The sequence below is a fragment of the Haliaeetus leucocephalus genome, unplaced genomic scaffold (assembly GCF_000737465.1).
Source record: "Haliaeetus leucocephalus isolate CR32 unplaced genomic scaffold, Haliaeetus_leucocephalus-4.0 Scaffold848, whole genome shotgun sequence".
NCBI lineage: Eukaryota > Metazoa > Chordata > Aves > Accipitriformes > Accipitridae > Haliaeetus > Haliaeetus leucocephalus.
The window spans coordinates 3,535,298-3,559,982 of record NW_010973284.1 but is presented as its reverse complement, the minus strand read 5'-3'; the positions used below and the strand labels follow the sequence as shown (position 1 = coordinate 3,559,982).

The following is a 24,685-nucleotide window of genomic DNA, read 5'->3' as shown; positions in this document are numbered from 1 at the left end:
CAGCAGCTGCGGACGGGCGCTGCAGCCTGGACTCCTCCTCTCTTCTCCCCTTCCCAGCGTATCACTTCTCCTCCAAGCTCACTCCCACGGATTTTTGGGCCACTAGCTCCCAGGAATGGTCCGTGTCATTTTTTTTCCCTTTGCCAAACAGCAGTGCACATCCAAATGCGTGGGGCTGGGGAGGGTTCATGCACCCCCAGGGCAGCAGCACGGGGCTTCACCGGTGACTCCCTTCTAATCTCCTGGTGCCCCACCATGCCAGGACAGGATCAGGCCCTCTAAAGCTTCTCAAAAGCAGTCTGCCTATGCCCTCTGCCATCAGGGATATCCCTTGCAGGTCCCTGCTGCCTGCAATATGGTGCAGGAGAGCAAGATGCTGAAAACCCCCGAGCCCTCTCCATCCTCCGGTCTCCTGGCATGAGGAGGGCACCATCCAAGGTGGTACCACCAGGAACCTCACTCACTCCCAGGGCTGGCACACCAAGGTCAGGGAGAAGTCCTTTGCATCTCCTGTGACCTTTTTTGGTTTTGCCCTCTTAAGTTCAGCGCTTTAATTTCCTACAGAGACAGGGAATTACCCGAGCCACGACCAGCTCGTGGCTGAGCCTCCAGCCCACCTCTGCAAGAGCTGGTCTCCAGCACCTCCTGAAGCTGGAATGAGCTCCAGCACCCGCAATAAATCAGACGGGCTTTCATGGAGGCGATGTTCAGACTGTGTTAAAAGGTGGGATTTTTCTTCTCCCCTCCTCCCCTCCATCCCCAGGGCTGGGAGGAGAAACCAGATGTTGGAGGGCTTTCAGGAAAGGCAGGCTCTTGAGATGTCACATGCGAGCCATATGCATCGGCATCCGTCCTCTCTTCCCTCCGGCAGCTCCGGGGATGGGCAGCATCCCCGCACACGACACCTGCACGGGTGCCATTACTTCTGCTGGGTTTTCGGGACACTCCCCCCACCCCGAAGGTCCTAAGAAAGCTTTCGAGACCCCCTTCCCCAGAGGCTCCTGGTCCAGCCGCACGAGAGGTAAGGAGCTAGGATGGGTTGTTTGCTCCTGCATCGGACCCTCAGTGCAAAAATGCTATGGGAGGGCAGAAAGGAAAGCAGGGGGGACAGCCTGGAGGCTGTCCATGGGAAGAGCTGTGTGTGCATGTACAGCATGTCTGGGGAGATGCGACTCCTCTTCCTCACCTTCCCCTCTCGGGCAAAGCCAACCCATACTCTTGAAGCCTTGCCCTAACTTCGTGCCAGTTTTGCAGCCCTCGCAGCTCTGCGTGAAGCAGGAGCCCCAAAGGACAGTCAGCTTCGCCGCAGGGCGAGATCAGGACTTTTGGAGACACATTTCTTGGAAGCAGCAGCTTGGCACTCGAATTGCTGGCAGCAGCTATGACCTGCGAGATAGCATCTCTGCTGTTGGCTTCACCCCGTGCCGCCGAGCGCTGCTACAAGATTTGCCTGTTTTAGGGTTCCCGATCAATATCGGATATTCTTACTTTGTCAGAAACATGTTCAGGAAATGGGATCTCTCTAAAAAAAAAAAAAAAGACAGGACCCTCCTTCCCCCTTCCCATACACACACAAACGGTGATATCGGGCTCAGATATCGCCACAATAAATCACAAGCGCCTTATCGAGTCTGCCTGTCTACTGCCTGAGAAGTTCTCCCATATACAAATCACAAGCCCAGATAAAAAAAAAAACAGCTTGCCAAAACAAATATTCCTTTCAACTCTTATCCCATTTGTTACACGAACAAGTGTTTCTTCCTCAAGAAGGAAGATTTTAACGTACCGAGAGCTTACGCCGCTGCAAACCAGTGCAGCTCGCGCCGTGCAAAGAGATTCCAGAGAAACCCCTAAAACCCCCCACGGTTCAAGTTTTGAAAATTCCTTTTCTGTGTGCTTGTCGAGATCCTTTCCGTCAGCGTCACTCCAAACATACGTTACCCCCTCCTCGGTCAGAGCTCAGCATGGGAGAAGGAAGGAGAGAGGGGACTTTGGGGACTTTGCTAGGTATTTGCTTACAAGGTGCCTCCACGGCATTCGGGGACTTGGCTGGAGCCGACTCCTGCCTGCAGCCACAGCCAGCGTTTGTTAATGCTTTCAGTGATTGCATTTGGAAAAAATCAAGTGGTTAACCAGAGGAGGGGGAAAAAGTTTCAGGAATCAAAATCCAGAATGTTTTCAATTATGCACGTCTGTTAGGACCGGAGAACAAATACAATCCCAACCCAAACACAAACCAAGCAGCTTTGGAAAAAAACATCAGTTGTAAATACACAGTAACCTCTTCGAGCAAGAACAAAATTTGCTTTTAAGGCCACAAAAAATAGAAAGCAAACGTGGAAGGACAGCAGAACACAAGTTATTCCTAGACAGGTCAGCTACGCGGGCATGCTGCTTCCCTAGCATCCCCTTGGAAAAAAAAAAAACACAGGCACGACAGCGCTGACACCCAGAGCGTAAGCAAACACGTGCGCGGTGTGGAGACGAGCATCGGGAGGAGCGGGAGCCTACCTGGAAGAAACCGGGAGGGATGGGGCCCCCCGGCATCCCGTCGTTCGGGGGAATGTTTCCAAGCACGGGACTCGGGGCGGCAGCTGCGCTCTGCGGGGAACAAAACCAGGACAAACATGGTGGGTTTGAGTCGGAGTTGAGAAAAAAAACACATTAAAAAAAGCCGCCTGTCCTGCCACACCACACTGACTCAATTAGCCTGTTACCTCCAGAGCCTCGAGCACCGCTCCCCGTGCCCCGAGCATCTTCCCCCCACGGGGGAATGAGCAGAGGATGCTCGGAGCCAGAGGGGCACAAGCCTCTGTGATTCATCCATGGAGAAGATGGCTGCACAAAAACCCAGGGATAATTCTGGGGCTTATTTATTCATTTACCCAGGCATTTAGCCTCATCCAACGTGTCACTTCAGGCAGAAGCTCTTTTAAGGCTTTTTAAATGCTTCTCTTCCCTCACCTCCCCCCACACGCTCACCGGTTCAGTTCTGTCCTCTGAAAAAGATGCCTCCCGGACCTCACCAGCATGCCAAAGTTTTACTGTGAATTTCCAAATTCATCGCACCTGATCTGTGGGGTCATGCTCCCCCTCACACCTCCCCAGGACAAGCCACCCAAGTGGCTCCAGCCCTGAAAAGGAGGGACAGGGTACCCAGACACACCACTCATTCCTGCTCAGCACCTCTATTCCTATTTACTTCCTCTCTGTGGTGTATGTTGACAGACAAAAGAGGTTTTTTCTGGTGCCAGGAGCAGCTCCGGCAGTGCTGAGGGAAGGGTGGCATGCACCAAACCACGCTGGGAAAGCACCAGCACGACAGGAGGCTCCTGCCCAGAAGGAAAATGGTAAGAAAAAGATATTTCCCTGAAGATCCCTGCTGACACACATCCCTGCTGGGTTAGGAGCGGTACCCGTGCCGTTGAAGGGCACTCGCGTTTACCCATCACCAAACGAACCCCCATTCCCAGAGCAGTTACGAGGGATATTAATTGTGTTTGTATCACTGACCTACTCCCTCCACGAATCTTTACAGTGCACTTACCCACCTAAAACAACGTGGCAGGGCCAAGGAAAATTGTCCACCACAAAAAAAAAAATGTTTTGGTTTTACCCCAAAGCTCAGAGCACCCCAACTCCACCAAACCCCGTATCCCAACAGCAGCCGAGCCAGCCCCGGTCCCCGACCGCATCCGATGTGGTGACGACCACAAGATGCGAGCAGAGGGCAGAAGCCGGGGTGTCAGGACTTGGGCAGCCCGGAAAATTAAGGATTATTATTAAGGACTAAGCGCTGCCTTGTGCCTTGCCGGGACCACCTCTCGTGCCCCCCTCCATCACGCTCTCCGGCAGGAGCCAGCCTGCAGGATGCGGGATGAAGGCCATGACCATGCTGGACAAGCAGTTGCTTTTCCCACCCCAGCACCTCAGAGCTGGAAGCGCCGGAGACGACGGCACGGGCTGATTCCCCAAAAAGAGACCCCCCCCTTCACGAAATAACCCCTGTGGCTATGGGGTCCTGCGCCTCCGGGCACAGCCCACACCATGCTCCCCCCGTGCCCCCAAAAAGGCATCCCAAGCAGCCTTCCTCACATCAACAGCAAAGGCCAGATCTGAGTGTTTTTACAGTTAATAAAAAAAAAAGTCCTGGCAGGAAAAATAAGCCTGCCCATTCCAGGCTCTTTTTATACATCAGACGGCAGCAAAAATAGACGGGAGAGGGAGTGAACCCAGTTCTCCCCCTCCCTCCATCCCCCCAAGTGGGTCAGCTATAAAAGTAAAACCAAATCTTAATCCAAGGCCATGAACATATTGCAGTTTCTCTGCAAAGCAGATGACGGTTCTTAATGCAAAAATATGTAAGACCGAGACCCAAACTGCAGCGAGCCCATTTGGAATTTCCTTTATTAAACCCTCTATCACGCAAAACGCTTCTCTCCCAAGGCGGCGAGCGCTGCAATAAAGCTGCCAAGGTGATATTTTATGGTTTCAAGAGATTTCCAGCACACCATAATCCTTTGCTGGGGGAATCTCCCAAAGCAAAACGGATCCCAAAGCGGTGTGGAGTGAGGATGGACACGTATTTTGGGATCCAGGGGGAAAGTACACTGCCCTCCTCCTTCCCTCTGCAACAGGGAGTGGAGGGAGGAGGGCAAAGCAGCCAAAGAAAATCTTGAAGCAAATGCCCATTTTTCCCCAAAACCGCAGAGTATTTTTCAGCGTTAAACACCCCAAAACCTCACCTATGCCTTCGCGGCATAAACGGGGATTTAAAGTTCCTCGCACATGTGGCGCTTGGCAGAACTCGGTAATTAAAAACCCACAAGTGCCCTGAGCATATTGTAGGATGGGAGCCAAACTGGTCAGCCCTTGATGAATGATTTACAAGGCTGCGAAGTGACATTTTATTTCTTTTTTATTCCCCTCCCCATCACTGCCGCTAAGGTAAACACGGAGGCACCTTTAGCCCCACACAAGCGATGGGAGCGCAGCCGCAGCTGGAGCAGCTCTGCAAAACCCTTGGGATGTGCCAGAAAAGAAAGGAAAAGGGGAAAAAAAAGACACTGGGAACAGATTTCCCAGACCCCAAGGGTGAGCACCCAGACCCCGAGGGTGAGCACCCAAACCCCAAGGGTGAGAACCCAAACCCCAAGGGCTTTCCAGCAGCCATTTCCAGAAAACCAGGACTTCTTTGCCCTTCCAGCTCTCCCCACCTGGCTTATTTCCACCATTTTGGCTCAGAAACTCTTTTTTAGGGACTCCAGAGACTTCAGCTGGACTTTGCCTGCCAAGCCCCTTTCACCGGGTGAATGTCTAAAAAACCCCCAATACCCCTCCCCGGCGCAGGTACGGGCGCGACGGAGATGCCACGGAAGCCGGCAGGAGACGGGAAGCACCGGCGCGGTGCAGGAGCATGAAGCCCGGCTGTGCCACCATGTCCAAGCTGGCGGTAAGCCGAAAGCACGTCCAGCCACATGAAGGTCCCCGTTGGCACGCGACGCACCAAATTTCCTTCCACCAAAGCACGCCGGAGACCGCTGCTGGAGATGAGCAAGGACAGCTCTGGCACAGCCAGCACGCCGGCTCGTTTGCCTTTTATTAGATGGTAAATTTGCTCCATGTTGGAAATAAAATGCAGTTCCTGGGGCACGCATATATAGCTATATACACACACACATACATATATATATTTTTTTTTTTTTTTTCTCCCACATACATTGGATTTTTTCCCCCTTTTTGGTGGAAGCCAGCGGAGCAATGACAATCTGGATCGCCGTGTTTCGCTTCCAAAACGAAGCTCTCAGTTAACACACCGGCTTGGTACGCCAGCAGATGCCGTCTAAGCCTTTAAATCGCACACTAATTGCACTAATTGAGCTAACAGTCTCTGTTTCGTCTCCCTACCCTGAGTCAACCAGCGTCTTCTGGTACTGCTGTAGAGATCCAAGCTGTTGACTGTAGTGTTATTTTGTCAGCCATTAAACGATTCATCAGAGTCATTAATTGATTTATTACCGCTGCCTGCGAGTATAGCTTTGCAAATAAAGAAGGATGGAGGTCAGGAAGCAATGGAAATCGGACAAAACAGCACAGCCAGGAGCTGGGCACTTGAATTATCGGTAGGAGCCCGCTCGGGCAGGGCCACCGCCATCAGGTTATGGGGGAAAAAGCAGGGGAAAAAAAGAAAAAGATGTGCTGTTTGGCTGCGCTGCCAAACCAGTTAGGTTTTTCAGCTACAATCTACGTAGGATGTAAAAGGGCTATTAGAACAGTCTTGTTTTCTTAACCTAATCCTTAGGAAGAAACCAGGTTATTCCGCCGTATTAATTGCATTTAAGAGCGGCAGGGAAGAGGCACCGGCGCGGCTGCACCGAGCGGCTCCCCGGTCCCCGGAGCCACCCGAGCATCCCGAGCTGCCCCGCCAGCATTTTGGTGTCACCCAAATTTGCTTTCCCAGGCCAGCTGAGCCGGGAACACGACTCACCTCTGCTCGTCCCACAGCCCTGGGAGGAGCCGCGGACCGGTGCTTTTATTTATTTACCCTCTTTAATGCAGAGTTTAGGTCTTTGCTAGGCGTGAAGGTTTGCCGAGAGCAGGGTGCGGCGAGCCGTTTCCTGCCCCCCGCCCTGCGGCAGACCCGACCCGAGAGGAGCTGTGAGGCACCATCGAGGCCAAAAAAAGGGTTTCGGGGGCTGAACTGAAAAACCAGAGCAGCCGGCGCAGAACCGGCGGGCCGAAATCGCCGCCGACGGCACGCCGCTGCCCCCGGCCCCGGGGAACCCCTGGTAATAAAAGGCAGCACCCAACAAGGGCAGGTTTGGGAAGCCGGGGAGCTTTTTGGATGCTCTGTCCGCACGGCAGCCCTCGGGATGCTGCAATGGGATTCTTCCTCCTCATCCCCGTTGCTGGACAAGCCTGAGCCGCCTCCAAGAGCATCTCGAAGTTGGGCTAAGGCGCCGCAGCCCGATGCATCCCACCCTGCAAGGCTCCCAGCGCCACGGCGAGACCATACCCCGGGAGGTGGCAGGGCATCAGCCGAGCCCCAGTTTGCCACCCGCCCAAACCTGCCACGCTTCACCGGCACAAGCGATGGTTTCTATTAACTATGAAAAACAGGTTCCCGTTGGCGGGATTTACTCTGCCGTTAAACGTGAGCCGGTGTCCCCACCGCACGCTCCGGGCGAGCAGCTTTGGGTCGCGCAGGCAGCTGCGCAGCTTGCCCCAGCATCCTGCGGCTGGCTTTCACCAAATGCCTTTTTTTAAAATAAAAATAACCTCCAAACAGTGGTGCAAGGCGCTGGTAGGCAGCAGAGAGGATGCTCCCTTCGTGGGAAACACCACCAGGACCAGCCACTCTGCCTGCCCCAGCCTCCATCAACCCGGCAGCGAGATGGGGAATGGAAAAATATCTTCATGGCGCAGACCTAAAACCAAACTAAGGATGGCTGGACATTTGCTTTTTTGGCTCAAGACGGTTTTGCCCTCGCTCTCCTCTCCAGAAGAGCGGACTGGAGAATTTTGGCTGCATCTCACACCTCCCAGCTACAGCGGCAGCAGCACGAGGCACTCGAGGGCAGCTCCGGTACAAGCGTGCGGGGATGCTTGGGACATGTTGGTGATCTGGTATCTATCTGTCCCCTTTGATTTTATTTTTCTGCCTAGAGCACAGGCTTTGGAGCCTAAGGAAGAAATCAGCGTGCAGGTCAGGACTTAAGCAGGCTGCGTAAACAGGTAATACGGAATTTAATTGGACTCCAGTTAAGCCTTTTCATCTCGTTAAAGCTGCCTTCATCTTATATAGCCAGGTTTTAAATTTAATAATAGAACCCTCCCACACCTCGCAGTAACCCGATTAACACCAGGGAGGACGGCACGCCGACCGCTTCCTCCGGACCGAGCCCTCAGATGCTCTCCTGCATCAGTCCCCTCTGCGGGTCGGAGCCAGCATCTGGGTTGCGTCAACGTGCATGAAAATAAATAAAACACCAGCCCGCTGCAGTTGATGCGAGCGCGATCGCCGGCCCACGTGTCGGCAGCGGGCACCCACTGAGGCGCTCGCTTCAAAACCACGGTGCTTGCAGAGCCTCTCGGGTGGGCTCAGGGTGTTTTTGGGGCACGCCGTGCTCCCCAGCCGCGGTACACCGGAGACCGTCCTGCTTCCTCTGCTGCAAGCCACTTGGCTGGATGCTCCAGGAGACAAAACAAACTGGGTTTGGTTTACTTTAGGGTAAGAGAAGGTAAAAGGAGACCGGGGTGAAGCTTTGCGTATTGGCAAGGGGAAGATATATATTAAAAAAAAAAAAGATTAAATGGGCTTGTAGCAGTATCACCATACCACCCAAACGTCATCACCGCGCTCCCGTGGGACACCAAGCTGTGCACACAAGTTCAGCGTAATTATACTTCTATGATAGCACAAGCTTTTTGTGCTTATTTTAAATACATCACCTGCGAGCCGCCTGGTATGGGAAGCCCCAGCACACAAAGCGCCAGCATACATCCCAGCCGGGAACAGCCACGCTCGGCCACTTTTTTCCCCCTCCTTTAAAAAGAAACAACTCCCAGCCCCGTATTTTCCCTGAGCTTTATCAAAAAAAAAAAAAAAAAAAAAAAAACAAAACAGTTGAATGGTGTTTCAAGCTAATACGGGTCTTTTCTTTTTTTTCCCCCCCCTTGTAAAGGATAATCTGAGACAGCAGCTTCGGCCACGAAACAATAGGATTTTAATCTCTTAAGCTGGCGTCCCCCTTATCCCCGGGAAGGAAACCCCTTCAGTCATTTACAAGTTTGTAAATAAGGCTCTTGGTAGCATCTCGCGGACATCTGCTCCGCCAGCCCAACAGCGTTCCTGCTAACATTTACAAACATCCTTACGAAAACACCCAGCGCGCTCTGCTGAGCTGGCTTTCTCTAAATATATCCCAAGGAAATAACTTGGCAGGGCTGCAAAAATTTCACAGCAACCGAATTAAGGGGGGGGGGGGGGGGGGGGGGAAAAGACAGGGGGGGGAAAAAAAAACAAAAGCAAATAGGGTCGTTTTTGCACGCGCGTGTGTACGGAAAGGTTTACAAAGGGAAACTTCTGGGAAGTTAAGCCGGGCTTGCCGGTAGTGCTTTCCCTGACTTAGGAAGGGCTTTGCAGGGGAAAGCGCGCCGGGGCTTCACGCTGCGTGGTCAGGCGCGCGGATGCACCCCATCCCTGGTATTTGGGGATGCTTTGCCACGGGCAGCCCCGAGTCCCCCATCCCCAGCTGGGAGCGAAGGTGAAGCCGAGGGTCCTGGCTCTCCCACTGCCGGCGTCTTCCCCGGCACAAGACCCACGTCAAGCCTACGCCTTAAAATCGGTGTACAAACCCTTCCCACTGCCAAACAGCTCAAATGGATCTCGTGCAATTAGCAGCCTGGAAAGTGCTGTAAATACACAGGTATTAATTACTATCAATTCTCCTCTAATAATTCCAGCAACAGACAGGCCAGGCTCTTTTCCAGCAATCAATACCATCCATTTCAGGGTCCACCTGCCAAAAAAGTTATATAAAATAATTATATAAAATTTTCATTAGATAATGCAATTGCTTAGGACTATTAATCTACCGCTCATCTATCAGCACAGGATGCTCGGCTCTACCGAGGGCCACCCGGTAGAGCGGTACAGCTCCTCGCACCGACGACCTGTATTTTCTCCTGCACTGGACACTTGGCGGTTCCCGTTGGATTTGCTCCCGATGGACCTACACAAGCTTTATGCAAAGCTTACGGATTAATTTCCGATTTTTAAAAATTATTATTATTTTTAAAACCAAAAGGGAAATAGCCCCAGCAAGCAAACCTGCTGGGAGAGGTAATGCGCCAGAGTTTTCTGCAAAGTTGCGACGGTTAAAGCAGATGGGAGTTGACTCCCCGTGATGCCCCTCGCTTCGCGCTGCTGCTGTCGGGGTATAATTATGTGGGCTTGCATGGCTGGATGCTCGTCGGCACGTGCACTGGCTCGCCTTCCATCCTTGCCTTAAGCATCACAGCTGAAATCCAGTCCTCTCCTTTACCGACCTTTGAAAAGCTCAAATTAAGGAAAAATACTGCCTCCCTCTCAGAAAAATAGTAATAATTTGGTGATGAGGTCCAAGGGAAGCTGCTGGCTTTGGCAGCCGGACTTCTGCTTCCCAGCGCCTGTACAAATCGCTGCTCCTCTGCCTTCTGCCTTCTTCCAGATTGAAATTGCCAAGCGAATTTTGGAAGGGGTTTTAAGAAAAGCTAGATTTAAATTGGTAATCTAATTTAAAAGAAAAAAAAAAAAATAATCCGCAGCTTTAGAAAAATGCCGCGCCATTGCACCACGTGCATTTGAAAAAACATAGTTTTAACTTGTCCAAAGGATTTACTAACAACTAACGAGGATATTGCCAATCCCGTCGGCTAGCCGACGCACCGCAAAACGCCCTGAGGGCATCCAGGGCCTGGCAGTGCTTTCCCCATTAAAGATGGGTGCAGATTAGAATTTTTTTAAATTTTTTTTTATTTTTGCCACCTTGTGTTTCAGCTAGCAGATCTCACTGGTTGCTGTTTGCAGTCAAAAATAACACAAAATAAGCTGCGAGTCTGCGTGGGGAACCAGTGATGGCCAGTACCTAACCTTCCTCTGGATCCAGGGAAGGGGATGAGACCCAGACCCGGCGCCTGCCTTTGCAGTGCAGTGGGAAACACCGTGCCCTCTCCAGAAAAACACCCATTTCCATTGCTGGGGCAGCGGGATGCTGTGGGATAGAGCACCCACACCCCGGCACAGCGTCCAGCACTTCCCACCCCCGGTCCAGCCGGAGAAGACCAGGACCCGACTCTGCCCTGCGGGAAAACATCCCGGTTTTCTCCATCCTCTCCCGCCGCGGGGAAAGAGAGGAGGGAATTAATGCAAATACTCCCATTCTTGTCATGCACTTGAATGCCAAAATATCCCATTTGCTTAAGCCTATTTTACTGCTAGCAGCTGCCCCGGTATTATTCCCCGACACCAAAGGCAAAGGGCGAAAGAAGTTGGTCCGGAGCAGGTGAACGCCATCTGCCTGTCCCTGACAAGATGCTGACGGCCACCATCTTCGTGTATTAACACAAAGCCCGTTTGAACGCCTGCGAAAGGTTACGGCGGCGCTTGAAAAACGCCGCCGTAACCTTTCGCAGGCGTTCAAACGGGTTTTGTGTACCTACAGAGGCGGCCGAGCATCCATCCCCACTCGCAGCGGCCCCTGATGGATGTGCCTGCTGATCTGTGAAGAGTAAAGTTTTTCCAAAACAAGCCTTTAAAAAAACCCCAAATTAAAAAATATAATAATAATAACAATAACAATAGTAATAATAAAAATAATAAAATCCCCTCCTCTAACAAAGCGGCAGGTCAGCAAAAAGAAAAATCATCATTTTAAACAAAAGTGGCTTCGTTGATGTTTGAAGATGCTTTGTAGCATCTTCTCTGCATAGCATCTTCCATTAAATGTGCTGGTGGAGGGATGGAAATGCCTTAAATTGAGGCGGAGGTGGCAGCTGACTTAAGTAAGGGCTGTGACTTGCTGCGCCGGTACAAAGTTCGGCACCTCGTATAAACCCTGGCGAGGCGGATGGGGAGGAAAGCGGTGGACTTTGCACGGGAGCAGCTGGCACTGCTGCGGTGAGACCCAGGGCGGCCAGTCAGAGCCCTAAATTAACCAGGAGGAATGGACTTCACTGCAAATTTTGAGGACTGCTGTATTTGGCAGCAATGATGGCTATGGGCTTTTGTCCTCCCCATCACCCAAGCAGCACCCACCCTCCCGGGAGCATTGCCGTGACAAGCCCACCAGGTTTCTGCACGCTTAATGCATCCCAAGAAGCAAGTATGGACTTGGAATTCCTTTAGGAGGCTGCAGTCGTGCTCCGAGAGCCGACCTGGTCCTCCGTGAGCTTTTGCAGGGACGGCAATACCAGGATGGCACAAGGAAAGCCGTCGGCAAACCCCGGTCCCAAGCAAGATGGGTTTTGCAGTTGAGCGATGCCCTTGCCAGTGTGGATGGAGAAAAGCCATCACACCTCAGCACAATTCCTACAATTTCCAGGGCGATGTTTTAAAAATGGTAAAAATATTCTGCCCTCCATGCAGTGCTTTACAGCGAAGTGCTGCCCAGGTACAGAACTGCAGAGTATCCTGCAACGTTTTGCTGTGGAGCTACGGAGCTGCAGCGCATCCTGCATCCCTGCAGGGTTCTACTGCCTAGGTACGGAGCTGCAGAGCATCCTGCACCCCTGCATCCCACAGCAGCGGTGCCGAACCTCCACGAGCCCCGGACGGCCACTGATAAGGTCACGATGTGCGCTTATCAGCATCCCGAGTGCCACATCCCAGGCTCGCCCGTCCCTGGTCCCTGGGAAGCGAGTCCGACCGAGCGGCGCGGTGCAGCACGGAGCACCACCAATGCTCTCTCCGGGCGAGCTTAAAGCTTGAGCGAACAGCTCAGGTTTGAAACGCGTCGAGCTCAAGGGAAGACGCAACACGTGAGTGTGAGGCGGCGGCGGCAGGAGGAAAATCCCAGCTTTCCTCATCACCCACCGGCACAGGATCCCAGCCCGGACCGTACCCATCACTCTGCCCCGGCAACACGGAGAACGGGCCGTGGCTCCAGGGGCACGGCCAAAACCAAAAGCGGTGCGAATCGTCCCCAGAAATCATCCCTGCGCATCTGCCCGGGGTCAGAGATGAGGGGTTTTGGGGAGGGGGGGGATTGCGGTAACTTTCCCCTCCTCTCCACTCATCTAATCCCCTGGGCTAATCCCTTCCAGCCATATGGAGCCCTCGCATCCCAAACCTGCCCCCGGGAAGCACCCGCGGCTGCCCCTCCGGAACCCGTATCCCCCCCGGGAGCAGTGCTTTGGACCTCCAAAGCGGTGTATGGGTGGGGAAAGGGTGCAAGCCCCCCCCCAGTTCCCCAGGAGATGCCCCCAACCGCTGCACGCATGGTTTCTGATGCAAATTCACACCAAAAATACTCTTTAAACCCAGGCGAGCGCAGCCCCCGTGTCCATTTGCCCCCCCCCTTTTCTAACAGCAGGGTTTATTGCAGTTATTTGTGGGTGCTGCCCCCCAAAAATACTGTTTCCCAGGTCTGGTAATTGCTTGAGGCATTTGAAAATTAATAGAGCAGCTAGAGCAAAGGACGGGAGGAGTAAATCTGACGTAAGCCAGCGTGTAATTCAGTGCTATTCCCAAGAACTGGTGGCTTTCTCCACAGCCGAAAAAAGCCAGGGGCTAAGCCAGCTTGGAGGGGGCGCAGATCTTCCCTGGTAGGCTGGGATTTTTTGGGAGGAGGAGGTTGAATGGGAAGACTTTAATTTCCAGACCGTTTTAACCATTTCGGCACATTCTGGAGGAGAAGAGATGCATATCGACTGGATGGGAGGGAATCCACTGTACCTCCTCACCTCCAACCCTGCTCTCTCTTGCCTACCCCTACCTGGGATAGGAAACACCGCTCCAAAGTGGTCACACGTTTTATTTACCTTAATGCCACCTCTGCATTGCTTTGGCACCGCTGGTAGCGGTGGTCTGGGCACAGTCGAGCTGCCGGGCTTCCCTGCAGAAAAGTCCCTCTGGGGTTGTATAACTGACAAGATGCACGTTGGGCTAGGGAAGGATTTCTGACAAAAATGTGGGTTTTTTGAAGTAGTCACTTCTTTTTGCATGCTCACAGAGTGGTTTGGTTAGATGAAACTCCAAGCTATGTTACCCTTAAAGCTTACAAAACATCAATTATTTCACTTCTAGGAGCACCCCTCCCCATCAAAATAAGTCAGTTAATACAAACCCCCATTTATGAACTGGGAGCTTTTTGAAGCAGGCTCTGGAGGGACCCTATAAAACCAGCATGCAAACCCCTGCCCCCTGACCCAGCAATAAACTAGTACGTGAGGCAGGAAAACTTAAAGTCTTGAGAGCAAGGGGAAAAAAAAAAAAAAGAAAGAGAAAAAAAAAATTAGCCCCAGGCTTTCAGACAGCAGAGCGGGGGAGGGAGCGATATGAGAGCACTGAGCATCACTGCAAGGTCTTGTTTAGACTGGCAGCGCCGGGGAAAACCTGGTTACAGAGTGGGTGGGCAGAGTCCGAGGGATGGATGGGGACGATGAGCCGAGAGAGAGGACTGGGACGGTGGTCATGGCCGTGAACCGCTGATGGAAACTTCCTGATGGGCTTTTTCTCCTTCTTTTTCCGTCCACCATTTGATATCCATAAGTAAGAGCCGCTCCTCCGCTCCCCGCAGTCAGAGCCGCTCTCGCGACACCCCGACCAGGCAGCACGGCCCCCACGGCCCCCTCCTCTCCACGGTGACGTGCCTACGGGTGCCAGGTTGTGGCTCCATCCCCGCGACGAACCATCCTCGGTCCCCAAAGCTGAGCATCCCGCAACCTCCCAGCTCTGACGGCCGCTGCCCCTCGTCTCCCTGCGACCAAAACACCCCCAAACCCCACGGGGAGCCACGGGCAGACCCCGAACTCCCCAAAAGGCAGAAGATGCCCGGTGGCACTCCAGTTAGTTTTTCTAAGCCTCGGTACAAAGCTGGAGAGGACACCCTTCCCCTGCCCACCCCTCCTGGGCCACCTTGCTGATCCCCGAGCTGCCGGCAGCCCCGTGCCGTGCCGGCGAAGCTCCGGTGGTCCGCAGGGTTTCTCCCTCCCCTTGTCCCGGCGGGACGGAGCACCCATCGCCACAGCCTTCCGCACCCACCAGCATCTCGGTGGGCAATGGCTCCTCCTGGGAAAACTCTTCCAGGCTCTGGCACGGAAGCGACACGAGGGACGAGGGGCCTTTGTGCAGGCTGCACCCTGCTAAGCTGCAAAAAAAGCTGGGGACGGGGGGGTTCAAAGGCTCCTGGTGCAAGGAAAGGCCCCCCTCCATCTTCCCCCCTCCCCGGGCACCGGCTTTTGTATCGCCTTGGCCGGATTCGTTCACTCCCCTCCCAAAGCTGGGGCCTCCTCCGCCTGCAATCCCTGTGGATTTTACCTCCGGGCAAGAGCAAGGGAAAAAAAAGGGGGGGGCAGCCCAGCGCCATAAAAGAGCCTGGTAAAAACAACAGACTGCGGTTGGGGAATAGATACACGATGGCTTTAAAAAAGCGCACCGCCGAGGAGAGTTTGATGGCTCTGCCAAAAGGAAAGAAGTGTCTTCCCACTTGCAAACAAGAGTTAATTATAGAAAAAAAGGCCCAGGAAAGTGTTAAAACCATCTGTGCCATGAGGAAGAGGCTGGGGCCGGGCGGGCGAAGGCAGCAGCGCTGACAGCTGCTGTGTACAAGCAGCCTGGACCGCTCCCCCGGTGCTGTGCCGAGCCGTGCCGTGCTATCCTCCCGCCCTGCCATCCTCGCCGTGCCATCCTCCCGCCGTGCCATCCTCGCCGTGCCATCCCTGCCACGCTATCCTCGCCGTGCCATCCCGCCAAGCCGGTGGCAGCAGCAAGCCACAGTGCTGCAAGGTCCCACCTGCCCCCAGCACGTGCCGTGGGTCCCCAGCCGGACCCCCCCTCAGCAGCCGCCCTCCTGCACGGGTGCACGGGGCAGGAGCTCCAGGTTCGGCAGACAAGGTCACCACCAACTCCCAAAAGAGCCCCGGGTGGCACAGAAGGGACACCCCTGGGATGCACGCAGCAGCCTCACCAAGGAGACTCATCCTAAATATGTTCCACCGAAGCATCACGCCGGTACGTCCCAAGGGATGGACCTCTAGGCACCCATTTTTACCCCAAACCCTAGGGAAACGAGGCCCATGCGATGATGCTAAGCGCCCCGTGTGGCCTCTGCCATCTCCTCGACGGGGCTGAGGATGGACGTGCCTCCTGCCGTGGGAAGGATGGGGTCCGTGGGAGGCCGGAGACCTGCGTGCCCGGCTGCAGCAGCACCGCCCGACCCTGCGGCCAGATCCCAACTGCTTTACAAATATTTACCTAGCTGGTTTTTAAACAAACCCGAAATGCCGGAGAGTTTAAAGTCCACGTCCCAAACAGCTCCCGTCTTGCTCTCGCCTGTCCTCGGGTCCCCAGCCGCCTGCCCGGGGAGCCTCCGGGCTCCTGCAGCCTGCCCCAACCCCCCGATTTTAAAGAAACTGCAGGCAGGCAGGCAGGCAGGCAGGCAGGCTCCTGCCTGGTCAGGCAGCCAGGCCAGCGGCAACACTTCTGCCTCTTATTTTATTAGGGACATTCAGGCTGGATGATGCCTGAACACGCAACTGGTGCATTTCAGAGGAGACCTCATGCTGATGAGCTTGCATATAGATTCACCGCAGAAAATAATTAGCCATAATTAAGGGCTTCTGGTTTATGGCTCCAACAATTGTTTAAACAGCAGAGCCCTGTTCAAATTAAGTTCAGGACTCGGCAGTAAATATTTCTTTACCATGATACAGTTTAGTTTCAAATTCCTGCTCCGAGCAGCCAGCCTGGGCTGCTCACATCGGGGCCAGAGCTGCTTCTCCTGCGAGGAGGCACAAGAGCCGCGCGGCTGGACCCGGCCCCAGAAATCCCGCTCTTTTGGAGCAAAAACCTGTTGGGGGTAAGAGAAGGGAAGGAGGAATGGCAGGAAAAAATCGCCGGGAGCTTGGAGAAGACAAGAGCGGATGAAGAGCAAGAAAGTGCCGCCGGCGGGTAGATGGCTCCGTGGCGTGACGTGGGCACCAAAGCCTGCAGCACGGCCGGATCGGCCGGTGTTTCGGCTCACCGAGGCGGAGGAGCAGTTTGAGGCTCTTCCACGTAGCATCTACCCACCGGGCCGGCCCCCACCCCACCTGCGGCGCTCCCTCCCTATGGACAACATATGGCATGTCTCACCTCATTAGAGACATAACTAGCAGAAATAATAAGCAAGTCTTAACGCAAAATCTAAACCAATGCACTAGAACAAGCTCTTCGGCACCGAGGTTTTTCGGTATGCCCCCAAAACCCTGCTCCCAAGCCAGCTGCGGTCCTGCAGCGTGCTCGTGCTCCACAGCATCAGCCTGGGCAATATCAACCGGGCAAAAGCAGAGTTAAAAGTGAAGATCAATATTCGTATCAACGCAGCTTCTAAGAGGTTTCAGTTGGTTAAGTAGCCTTGAGATTTTGGCCGTGAAGGGCGGTGCTGCTGGCATGGCTGCACGCTGCCCAGGGACACTGCGGGGGTCATCTCTGCAACTGCGATCTCCGGAGCAAGGAGCTGACGAGGGAGTCCTGCGTGGATGCAGGAACCACGCACGGGTGGAAACCTGCAAGCAACTCCACAACACACATGCTGAAAGTTTACTTTTTTCTACTTTTTCATTAACACCAGCCCCCTGTTAGCACTGGCGAAGCAGGAACCCATCGGGTGCCACCGTCCACCACAAGGCACCACGCCGTGATGCAGTCCCACCACGCCGTGATGCAGTCCCACCACACCGGACCAGGTGAAGGACAAGAGAAGAGGAACCCATATGATGGCCTGTGTGGGAGCTCTGTCCCCAGCACGGTGGGGACATCATGTGGGGACGCTGGCCCTCAGCCTGGGTAATTTCTCCTCTCCAAGGCAGGTCCTGAAGCCACCTCAGGGCCACCGCGTATGGCAAGCCCAAATGTTGCTGCAAATTAGTAAAACTCTTTCCACTGTTTTCTTTAAGGAAAAGGGATGTTTTCCCCCATTACCGCTTCCTCCAGCAGATGAAACCTCAGAAAGTCCTGGAAGCAAAACCCTGATGCTGCTCTGCCACCCAAAAGGGCATCTTCATACACATTTGGTGCCTCCGCAGAAGGACAAGCCAGGAGCACCACCAGCTCCCACCAACGGCAGCGTTTTTCCGAGTATGATCTAGGAGCGCCGTGGGAAGCGCACAGGGAAAATGGCCGTATCATAAACCAACTCAACTTTATGACCTGAACGTTTTAAGACGTAGCAGGAGCCTTTGTACTGTGGCCATAACTGCAATATATCAGTTAGCCATCGCTTCCACCAAGATCTAGCACTCTAGATTTTGCAGCAAACGCTGACTTAAAGACCCATATCAAATACATTATGATACCACTGTTTCCCGTTACCCACGCTGATGATTCAATTAATTTAAAAACAGCAGTGAAATTTAATTTTGCCATTAACCCTGCAATCCCCGGCAACCGCCAGCTGGGAAGACGGCAGCCACCTGCCCAAGTTTGGATGGACCAGAGGGGTGGGAGGAGAGTGAAGGGACGAAAGATGAGGAAATACGGATGTGAGTGGAGAAACGGGGCAAGGCAGGATCTTTTCTAAGCCCTTTGCAGGGGTGGAAGTAGTAGGAAAGTTTGCAGGAGAGACGGGACAGGGAGCAGACGAGGGGCTGCAGAACAGCGCCTGCAAAGGGCTTTATTCAAAACAGGCTCTTGTGGAAAAGGCTTGCTTTCCTCCTTCCACTGGCGCAGCTTGAATTCATGTGGTCCCGCACAACTCCAAAGACAAACACGATGCAGAATGAAAAACACACCGGTGGCCACCCTCCGGAAGGGCAACCCCCGGAGCCTGCCCGGGTCTCGCCTCGGATCCATCAGTAGGGCCAAGGGTTAACAGGAACCGTCAAATGGAGCGCGAACTCCATAAAGGCAAGCTGTTCTTTCAGGGGGGTAAAAGGTTGCCCTTTAGAGATCTGCAGTGACGGTTTGCACGTAGGCTCAGGCCTCAGGTCAAGCGGGGCTCACCCATCGCTTCATCGGGCAGCCCAGCTCACCGCAAAGGAACAGCACAGAAGGGACACGGCCGCCCGACAAGCTTTCCTCCCCGACACGTGGCCAGAGAAGAATAGTTAGCCCAAGCAGAGCTCTCCCATCTGCTTTTGTTTTCCAGTCTTCAGTCCCGGGCTCCGCTAAAGCCCCTGAAGTCACCGGGCATCTGTTCTCCTCCACCCATCGCAATCTGCCAGCCACCGCCGCTCTGACAGCCATCCATCACGCCGTAATACGCTGACCACGAGACCCAGTGGGACATCATTTTCAAGTCAAATGCAGCAGTTAGCATAAAATAAAGCATTGCCCTGGTTTGGGGTTTTTTTTTGGTTGGTTTTTTTTTTTTTTGGACGATTCCGCAGCTGCAGCTAGGGACTCGGTATGCAACAAAAGTGAGGGGGGAAAAAAGGCACAGGAAAATGGCAATTCTACTCTTCTGAGTCATAACAATTATGACGTTGTGATAAGAAACGTTTTCTATGAATTTTTAAGTACCAGTAATCCTGTTTTGCAATTGTCCCCCGGGAACAAGGCGACAGATTGAATGGGGCTGACAGTTATTTCCATCCTGACGAACGCGGCTCCGACGCGCTGTCTCCTCCCTCCAAACTTCCCGGCCCGGCGTTTTGGCCCACCGCTCCAGCTCCGGTTTGTTTGGTGTAAGCGAAGCGGAGCTGGCTTGGCCATCGGTGTGACTGAGGAAATCCCCAATAACCCTGCAAAAACCACCCCGCTGGCCCCAAACCCCAAGCGTGTACTTATTCGTGCGCCCATAAAGCAGGGCTGCCCTCCAACAGCGTGCACGGGGAGGAAACGCACCCAATAAAGTCGCTTTTCCTTGCATGTGCAGCTATCCCCTTGAGAAACCTTCAGCTGTGAGCTACGAAGCGAGTCGAGCATCTTGGTCCTCCCTGGTCCAGCCACAGCAAACACCCTCGCGGGTCCCGGGAAGATGGGGATCAACAGGGAAGAGCATCCCTTGACGTTTCAGTATTTGAGACTCCAAAATTTCCATCACCACCCTAAAACCCTGCAGATTTATCTCAGTGACATCGAAACGGGCTGTGGGAGAAGGCGGCAGGGAAATGCACCTTTTTGTTCAAGTCTTTTAGACCGGGAACAAAACCAGTTCCTTTTACCTCTTTTGTAAAATGAGCACCGTCATCAGAATCAGTGCCGAGGAGCGAATTTGTTTTGCAGAGGATCAAATAAATAATGGATGACGAAGGAAAGCTGCCACGGCGAGACTGCTCAGGAGATGCTCTGCTCTACACAGCCTTTCCCGATATGCTCCTTCTTACAGCTCCTCACGCCAGCCCCAGCGATGCTCCCCAAACCCAGGTACCAAGGGGTGCACCGGCCAAAGCGACACCCTCCACGACATCGGTGCCTTACGGCTGTTGTCTTTGGTAGCCCCGTACGTTCGACGGGGACGTGTTTCAATTGCCGGCAGGCAAGGAGAGAAACGTGGGATGCGCTCCTGCACACCCAGGGTATTGCATGGGCCCTGGGGTGCGAGCAGCCTGGCACAGAGCAGCATCCCCGGAGGGCAGCCCAGCTCACTGTCCTCAGCACGGGCCGTCCTCAGCCACCAGCCTGTCAATAAGTCTCAATCCTTTCAATAATATGTTAAAAAAAAAGAAAAACTGAGTTTCTGCTTCCCTGCGAGCAGTCACCCCATGCCTCTCCCACTTCTGCCCTGGGATTACTCCATGCCACCATGCCAGCACCCAGCAAGAGCGGGGACGATGACCCGCATCCACCTACGAGGGAAGCCCTTCCAAGACCTATATAGCCAGAAGACATTAAAACCAGCCTGTCAATTTAGATGCAAATTTATTTTAGATGCGACAGAGGGCTTACGAAAGAAGGTGCGCTGGGTGCTGTCTGCTTCTGCTAAGGCTGTTGTGATTTGGCTCCCAAGGGTGTTGGAGGGGTGAGCTGGAGGGATGGGTGCCGGGATGCAGAGGGTTTCACCTCCGGATCAGTCCCTGGCTGAAACCCAGCTCCGTAATGACCAAAAGCCCTTAGTCTGAAGGCTGTGCAAGCTGCTGCTGTCGGAGAGGTGCAAGCACAGAAGCGTGCCCACCACCCCTGCCTCCTCCACACCTCTTCCTGGCAATCCTCAGTACGATGCAGCTGAAACCGGCACCCTTTGTTTTCCTTCCCCAAGCCTCGGCAGCCCTCCTCCTCCTCCTCCTCCCCCCCGTCCCCCCCCCCCCCGCCGCCGCCACGGGGACAGGCTGCAGCCCGGCAGGTCCCGGGGTGGTTTCTCAGAAAGCGTAACCGTTTCTGCAGAAAGTTTGGCAGCTTGGGCCAATGGCAGGAGATTCTTTAATCAACTCAAATTGCATTTTCTGCAGATAAGTCTCCCACTCTTAGCCGCCAAGAAAAAGCCAGCCGGACGGCAGCAAAAAAAAAACCAACCCCAAACCAACACAGCCCCCCCCACGGAGGCTGCAAAGTCACCGCACAAGCTCGCGGGGTGATTATTTATAGCCTTCCCTCTGCAAAAGCCAAAAATAATTGTTCCAGCCCAATTACCGAATTTCTGAACGCTCGGCTCAGGGGTAGCCACCGAAGTGCCGCGCCTCGAGCCGCTCGCAATATATCGGGTTTGTGTGGCAAGGTTTTGGTAGCGGGGGGGGGCTACAGGGGTGGCTTCTGTGAGAAGCTGCTAGAAGCTTCTCCCGTGTCCGATAAGAGCCAATGCCAGACGGCTCCAAGACGGACCCGCCGCCAGCCAAGGCCGAGCCCATCAGCGACAGCGGTAGCGCCTCTGCGATAACATATTTAAGAAGGGGAAAAATACTGCCGTGCAGCAGCAGCAGCGGAAAATGGAGTGAGAACATGTAAGAGAAACAGCCCTGCAGACACCAAGGTCAGTGCAGAAGGAGGGGAGGAGATGCTCCAGGTGCCGGAGCAGAGATTCCCCTGCAGCCCGTGGGGAAGACCACGGTGAGGCAGGCTGTCCCCCTGCAGCCCAGGGAGGTCCACGGGGGAGCAGATCTCCACCTGCAGCCTGGGGATGCCCGAAGGAGGCTGTGACCCCGTGGGAAGGCCACGCTGGAGCAGGTTCCTGGCAGGACCTGTGGATTTATGGGGTGAGGAACCCACGGAGCAGGTTTTCTGGCAGGACTTGTGACCCCATGGGGGACCCATGCTGGAGCAGTCTGTGCCTGAAGGACTGCAGCCTGTGGGAAGGACTCACGTTGGAGAAGTTCATGGAGGACTGTCTCCCGTGGGAGGGACCCCACGCTGGGGCAGGGAAGGAGTGTGAGGAGTCCTGCTCCTGAGGAGGAAGGAGCGGCAGAGACAACGTGTGATGAACTGACCCCAACTCCCACTCCCCATCCCCCTGCACCACTGGATGGGGAAGAGGTAGAGAATTTGGGGGTGAAGTTGTGCCCGGAAAGAAGGGAGGGGTAGGAGTAAGGTGTTTTAAGATTTGGTTTTATTTCTCATTACTCTACTCTGATTTGATCAGTAACAAATAAATTAATTTTTCCCCAAGTCGAGTCTGTTTTGCCTATGACGGTAATTGGTGAGTGATCTCTCCCTGTCCTTATCTCGACCCACAAGCCTTTTGTTACATTTTCTCTCCCCTGTCCAGCTGAGGAGGGGGAGTGCTAGAGCGGCTTTGGGGGGCACCTGGCATCCAGCCAGGGTCAACCCACCACATGCAATTAGCACCTGGCAAGGTGGGATGGCTAACGGTGGTGGGCATCTCCAGAGAGCTGGGATGCCGTCAGCCCGGTGGTGCTTCCCAGGTGTCCGGTTTTGGTGAGGAGGATGTGTCATGATTGTAACCTCCATGGGGTTGAGCTGGGGCTCCAAAGAGGCTCCCTAAGAAATTGCTGGGCTCTAATGAGGTTTCACTGCAGCCTGTGCTGAACCCCAGAAACGCCTGTAAAGGTCTGACCATGCACAGCGGCTGGGAACACACACGGGCAAACATTGAGTTGGGTTCCTTCCACCCTGTGCTGGAGCCCAGCGAGACCAAAAGCCTTCTGCAGCCCTCTGCTCAGATGCCTTCCCCAGCCGTTTCAGCCTCCCTCGGCTTCCCATCCCTCCTTACGAGCCCTCTGGTTTTGTTTGGAGAGTGTTTTTCCTCCTCCCTCGGCTCAACCCACCTACGCCGCTCTGCTGCCTTTTCCATCGGCAGCGAAGGCAGGCGAAGAGGAGCGACCGTGTTTTGCATGGCGAAGACGGCGAAGCGCCAGGCGCCCGCTCCGAGTCCCCTACCTCTGCACACCTTCCCTAATATAAAAAAAATATTACATATATACACCAAAAACGCTGGTGGCGGACCCAAGCCAAGGGGCAATTCAGGGCGGTACAGCTGCTGTGCTTGCAGTCAAAACTGATCTCCGAGGTTGGGCATCACACATTTTGGGGATGTTCATCTCAAAAACTCCATAAAAGAACAACGCAACCACCCGCAACCCAGCTTGAGCCCCCACAGGCAGGTGGAGAGCCCCTGGCACCGCCGCTGAGGACAGGCAGCAACCACTGCTGCCTTCGGAGGAAGAAAGCCCAGGTTCCCTCTGCACCCTACTTCTGCGTCTGCTGGCTTGACCCATTGGGAGGTCTCAAAAAAATACCAAGTTTTGTTAAAAGCAGGTAAAGCCAAGGGAAACCCAGCTGCTCCAGCGGTCCCCGCCGAAGAGCCAGCGGGAGCCCAGCTATGGAGGAACCTGTGTGGGAACCCAGAGTCGCTGCCACAGCAAACCCACAAATAAGCACGTTTCTTTCTTTCTAGAGATAGCCTAAAATTATTGGGGAGGAAGTTTTCCTTTGGTTATCTCCTTTGGGAGGCCCAGATACATCGTGCTGAGCTGCTCTCATGACAGCGATCGCCTGGGGTCCCCACGAAACGCACCCTGCGCTGCAGAACACCCAGTTACCAGCACGTGCTTCCAACTCAGGCAGCCAGGGAAGCTGCCAACACCTAAAAAACTCCCCCAAACCTGCCCGTTCCCTTCCACATGACTCATCCCACCCCACCACCATCTTCACCCCGGGGGATGACCTGGGGAGCTCTTCCTCCCAGGTGCAGAGGAGGAGGCTGCAGACCCTCCTGGGGATCCACCACCATGGGACACCTCCGACCAGAACCAACCGGGGCTCAAGCGTGCCAGCCTGGGCTTCAAACCTACCTTAGAGGACCACCGAGCCCCCAGCTGGGGGGTATACAGGGTGGGGGGACCCCATCTTTACCCCCAGCAAGCGCTGCCCCCCCTCCCCACGAGGCTGCGCCGGCTCCAGCCGCTCCCGCGATCCAAGCGGAGCAGATGGCACGCGCAACACTTACGGCTTCGCTTTCCAGCCGCCATCGCAGAGCTGCTTCTCAGCAGGGCGGAGGCGGGGGGGGAGACGGCTTTTTTTTTTTAAATTTTTTTTTTTTTAATTTTCCCTGGGAATTTTGATTTTCGTTTAAAAAAAAAAAAAAAAAAAATGTATAATCCTGCGCTTGAGACCTGGGAGGCCCTGGCAGGCAGAGCGCAGTGCTCTGCGGAAGGACGGTGCGTGCCGGCTCATCAGCAGTCTGTCTGTCCGTGCCTGTGGGACCCACTGACCGCCCGAAATCCATGTTGAGAGGGACAAATCCTGGAAAGCCTCACAAAGCAGAGATGGGGAGGAGGGGGGGGGAAGGGATGAAGCGATCAAAAAAAGGGCTTTCTAGGGATTCTGCTGGCTCACCTGGATTTCTTCCTTTTTGATGGCTCATCCCCTGCTCACCAAGGGGCAGCTTCTGCCTCTGCCACCCCGGTGGGGCAGGCAGTGGGTTTGGAGAAGCGTGCCCTGAGCGGAGGAGACCTGGAAGGAAAACCGAACCGTGTTTCGGCTCCCTGGGATACCAGTCCTCCTGTCTCCACCAACTAAGATGGAGCAAGGGAGATGCTGGCTGTCCCACCCAAGGCGATGACAGGCTCTGGGGGCATTCGCCAGCTTGGGGACCAGACCTGCGTGGGTGCG

At 54.3% G+C, this 24,685-nt stretch overlaps 1 protein-coding gene across 4 annotated transcripts in view; it reads right to left on the bottom strand.

Annotated features, from left to right (window-relative positions):
• The window catches only part of SSBP3 (single stranded DNA binding protein 3), a 54,595-nt gene that overhangs the window by 15,851 nt on the left and 14,059 nt on the right, over positions 1–24,685 (bottom strand). For all 4 annotated transcript variants that reach the window (XM_010582330.1, XM_010582331.1, XM_010582332.1 and 1 more), the window contains exon 2: positions 2,512–2,601. In XM_010582330.1, the coding sequence (XP_010580632.1) occupies positions 2,512–2,601 (90 nt within the window). The remainder of the gene's footprint in view (positions 1–2,511; positions 2,602–24,685) is intronic.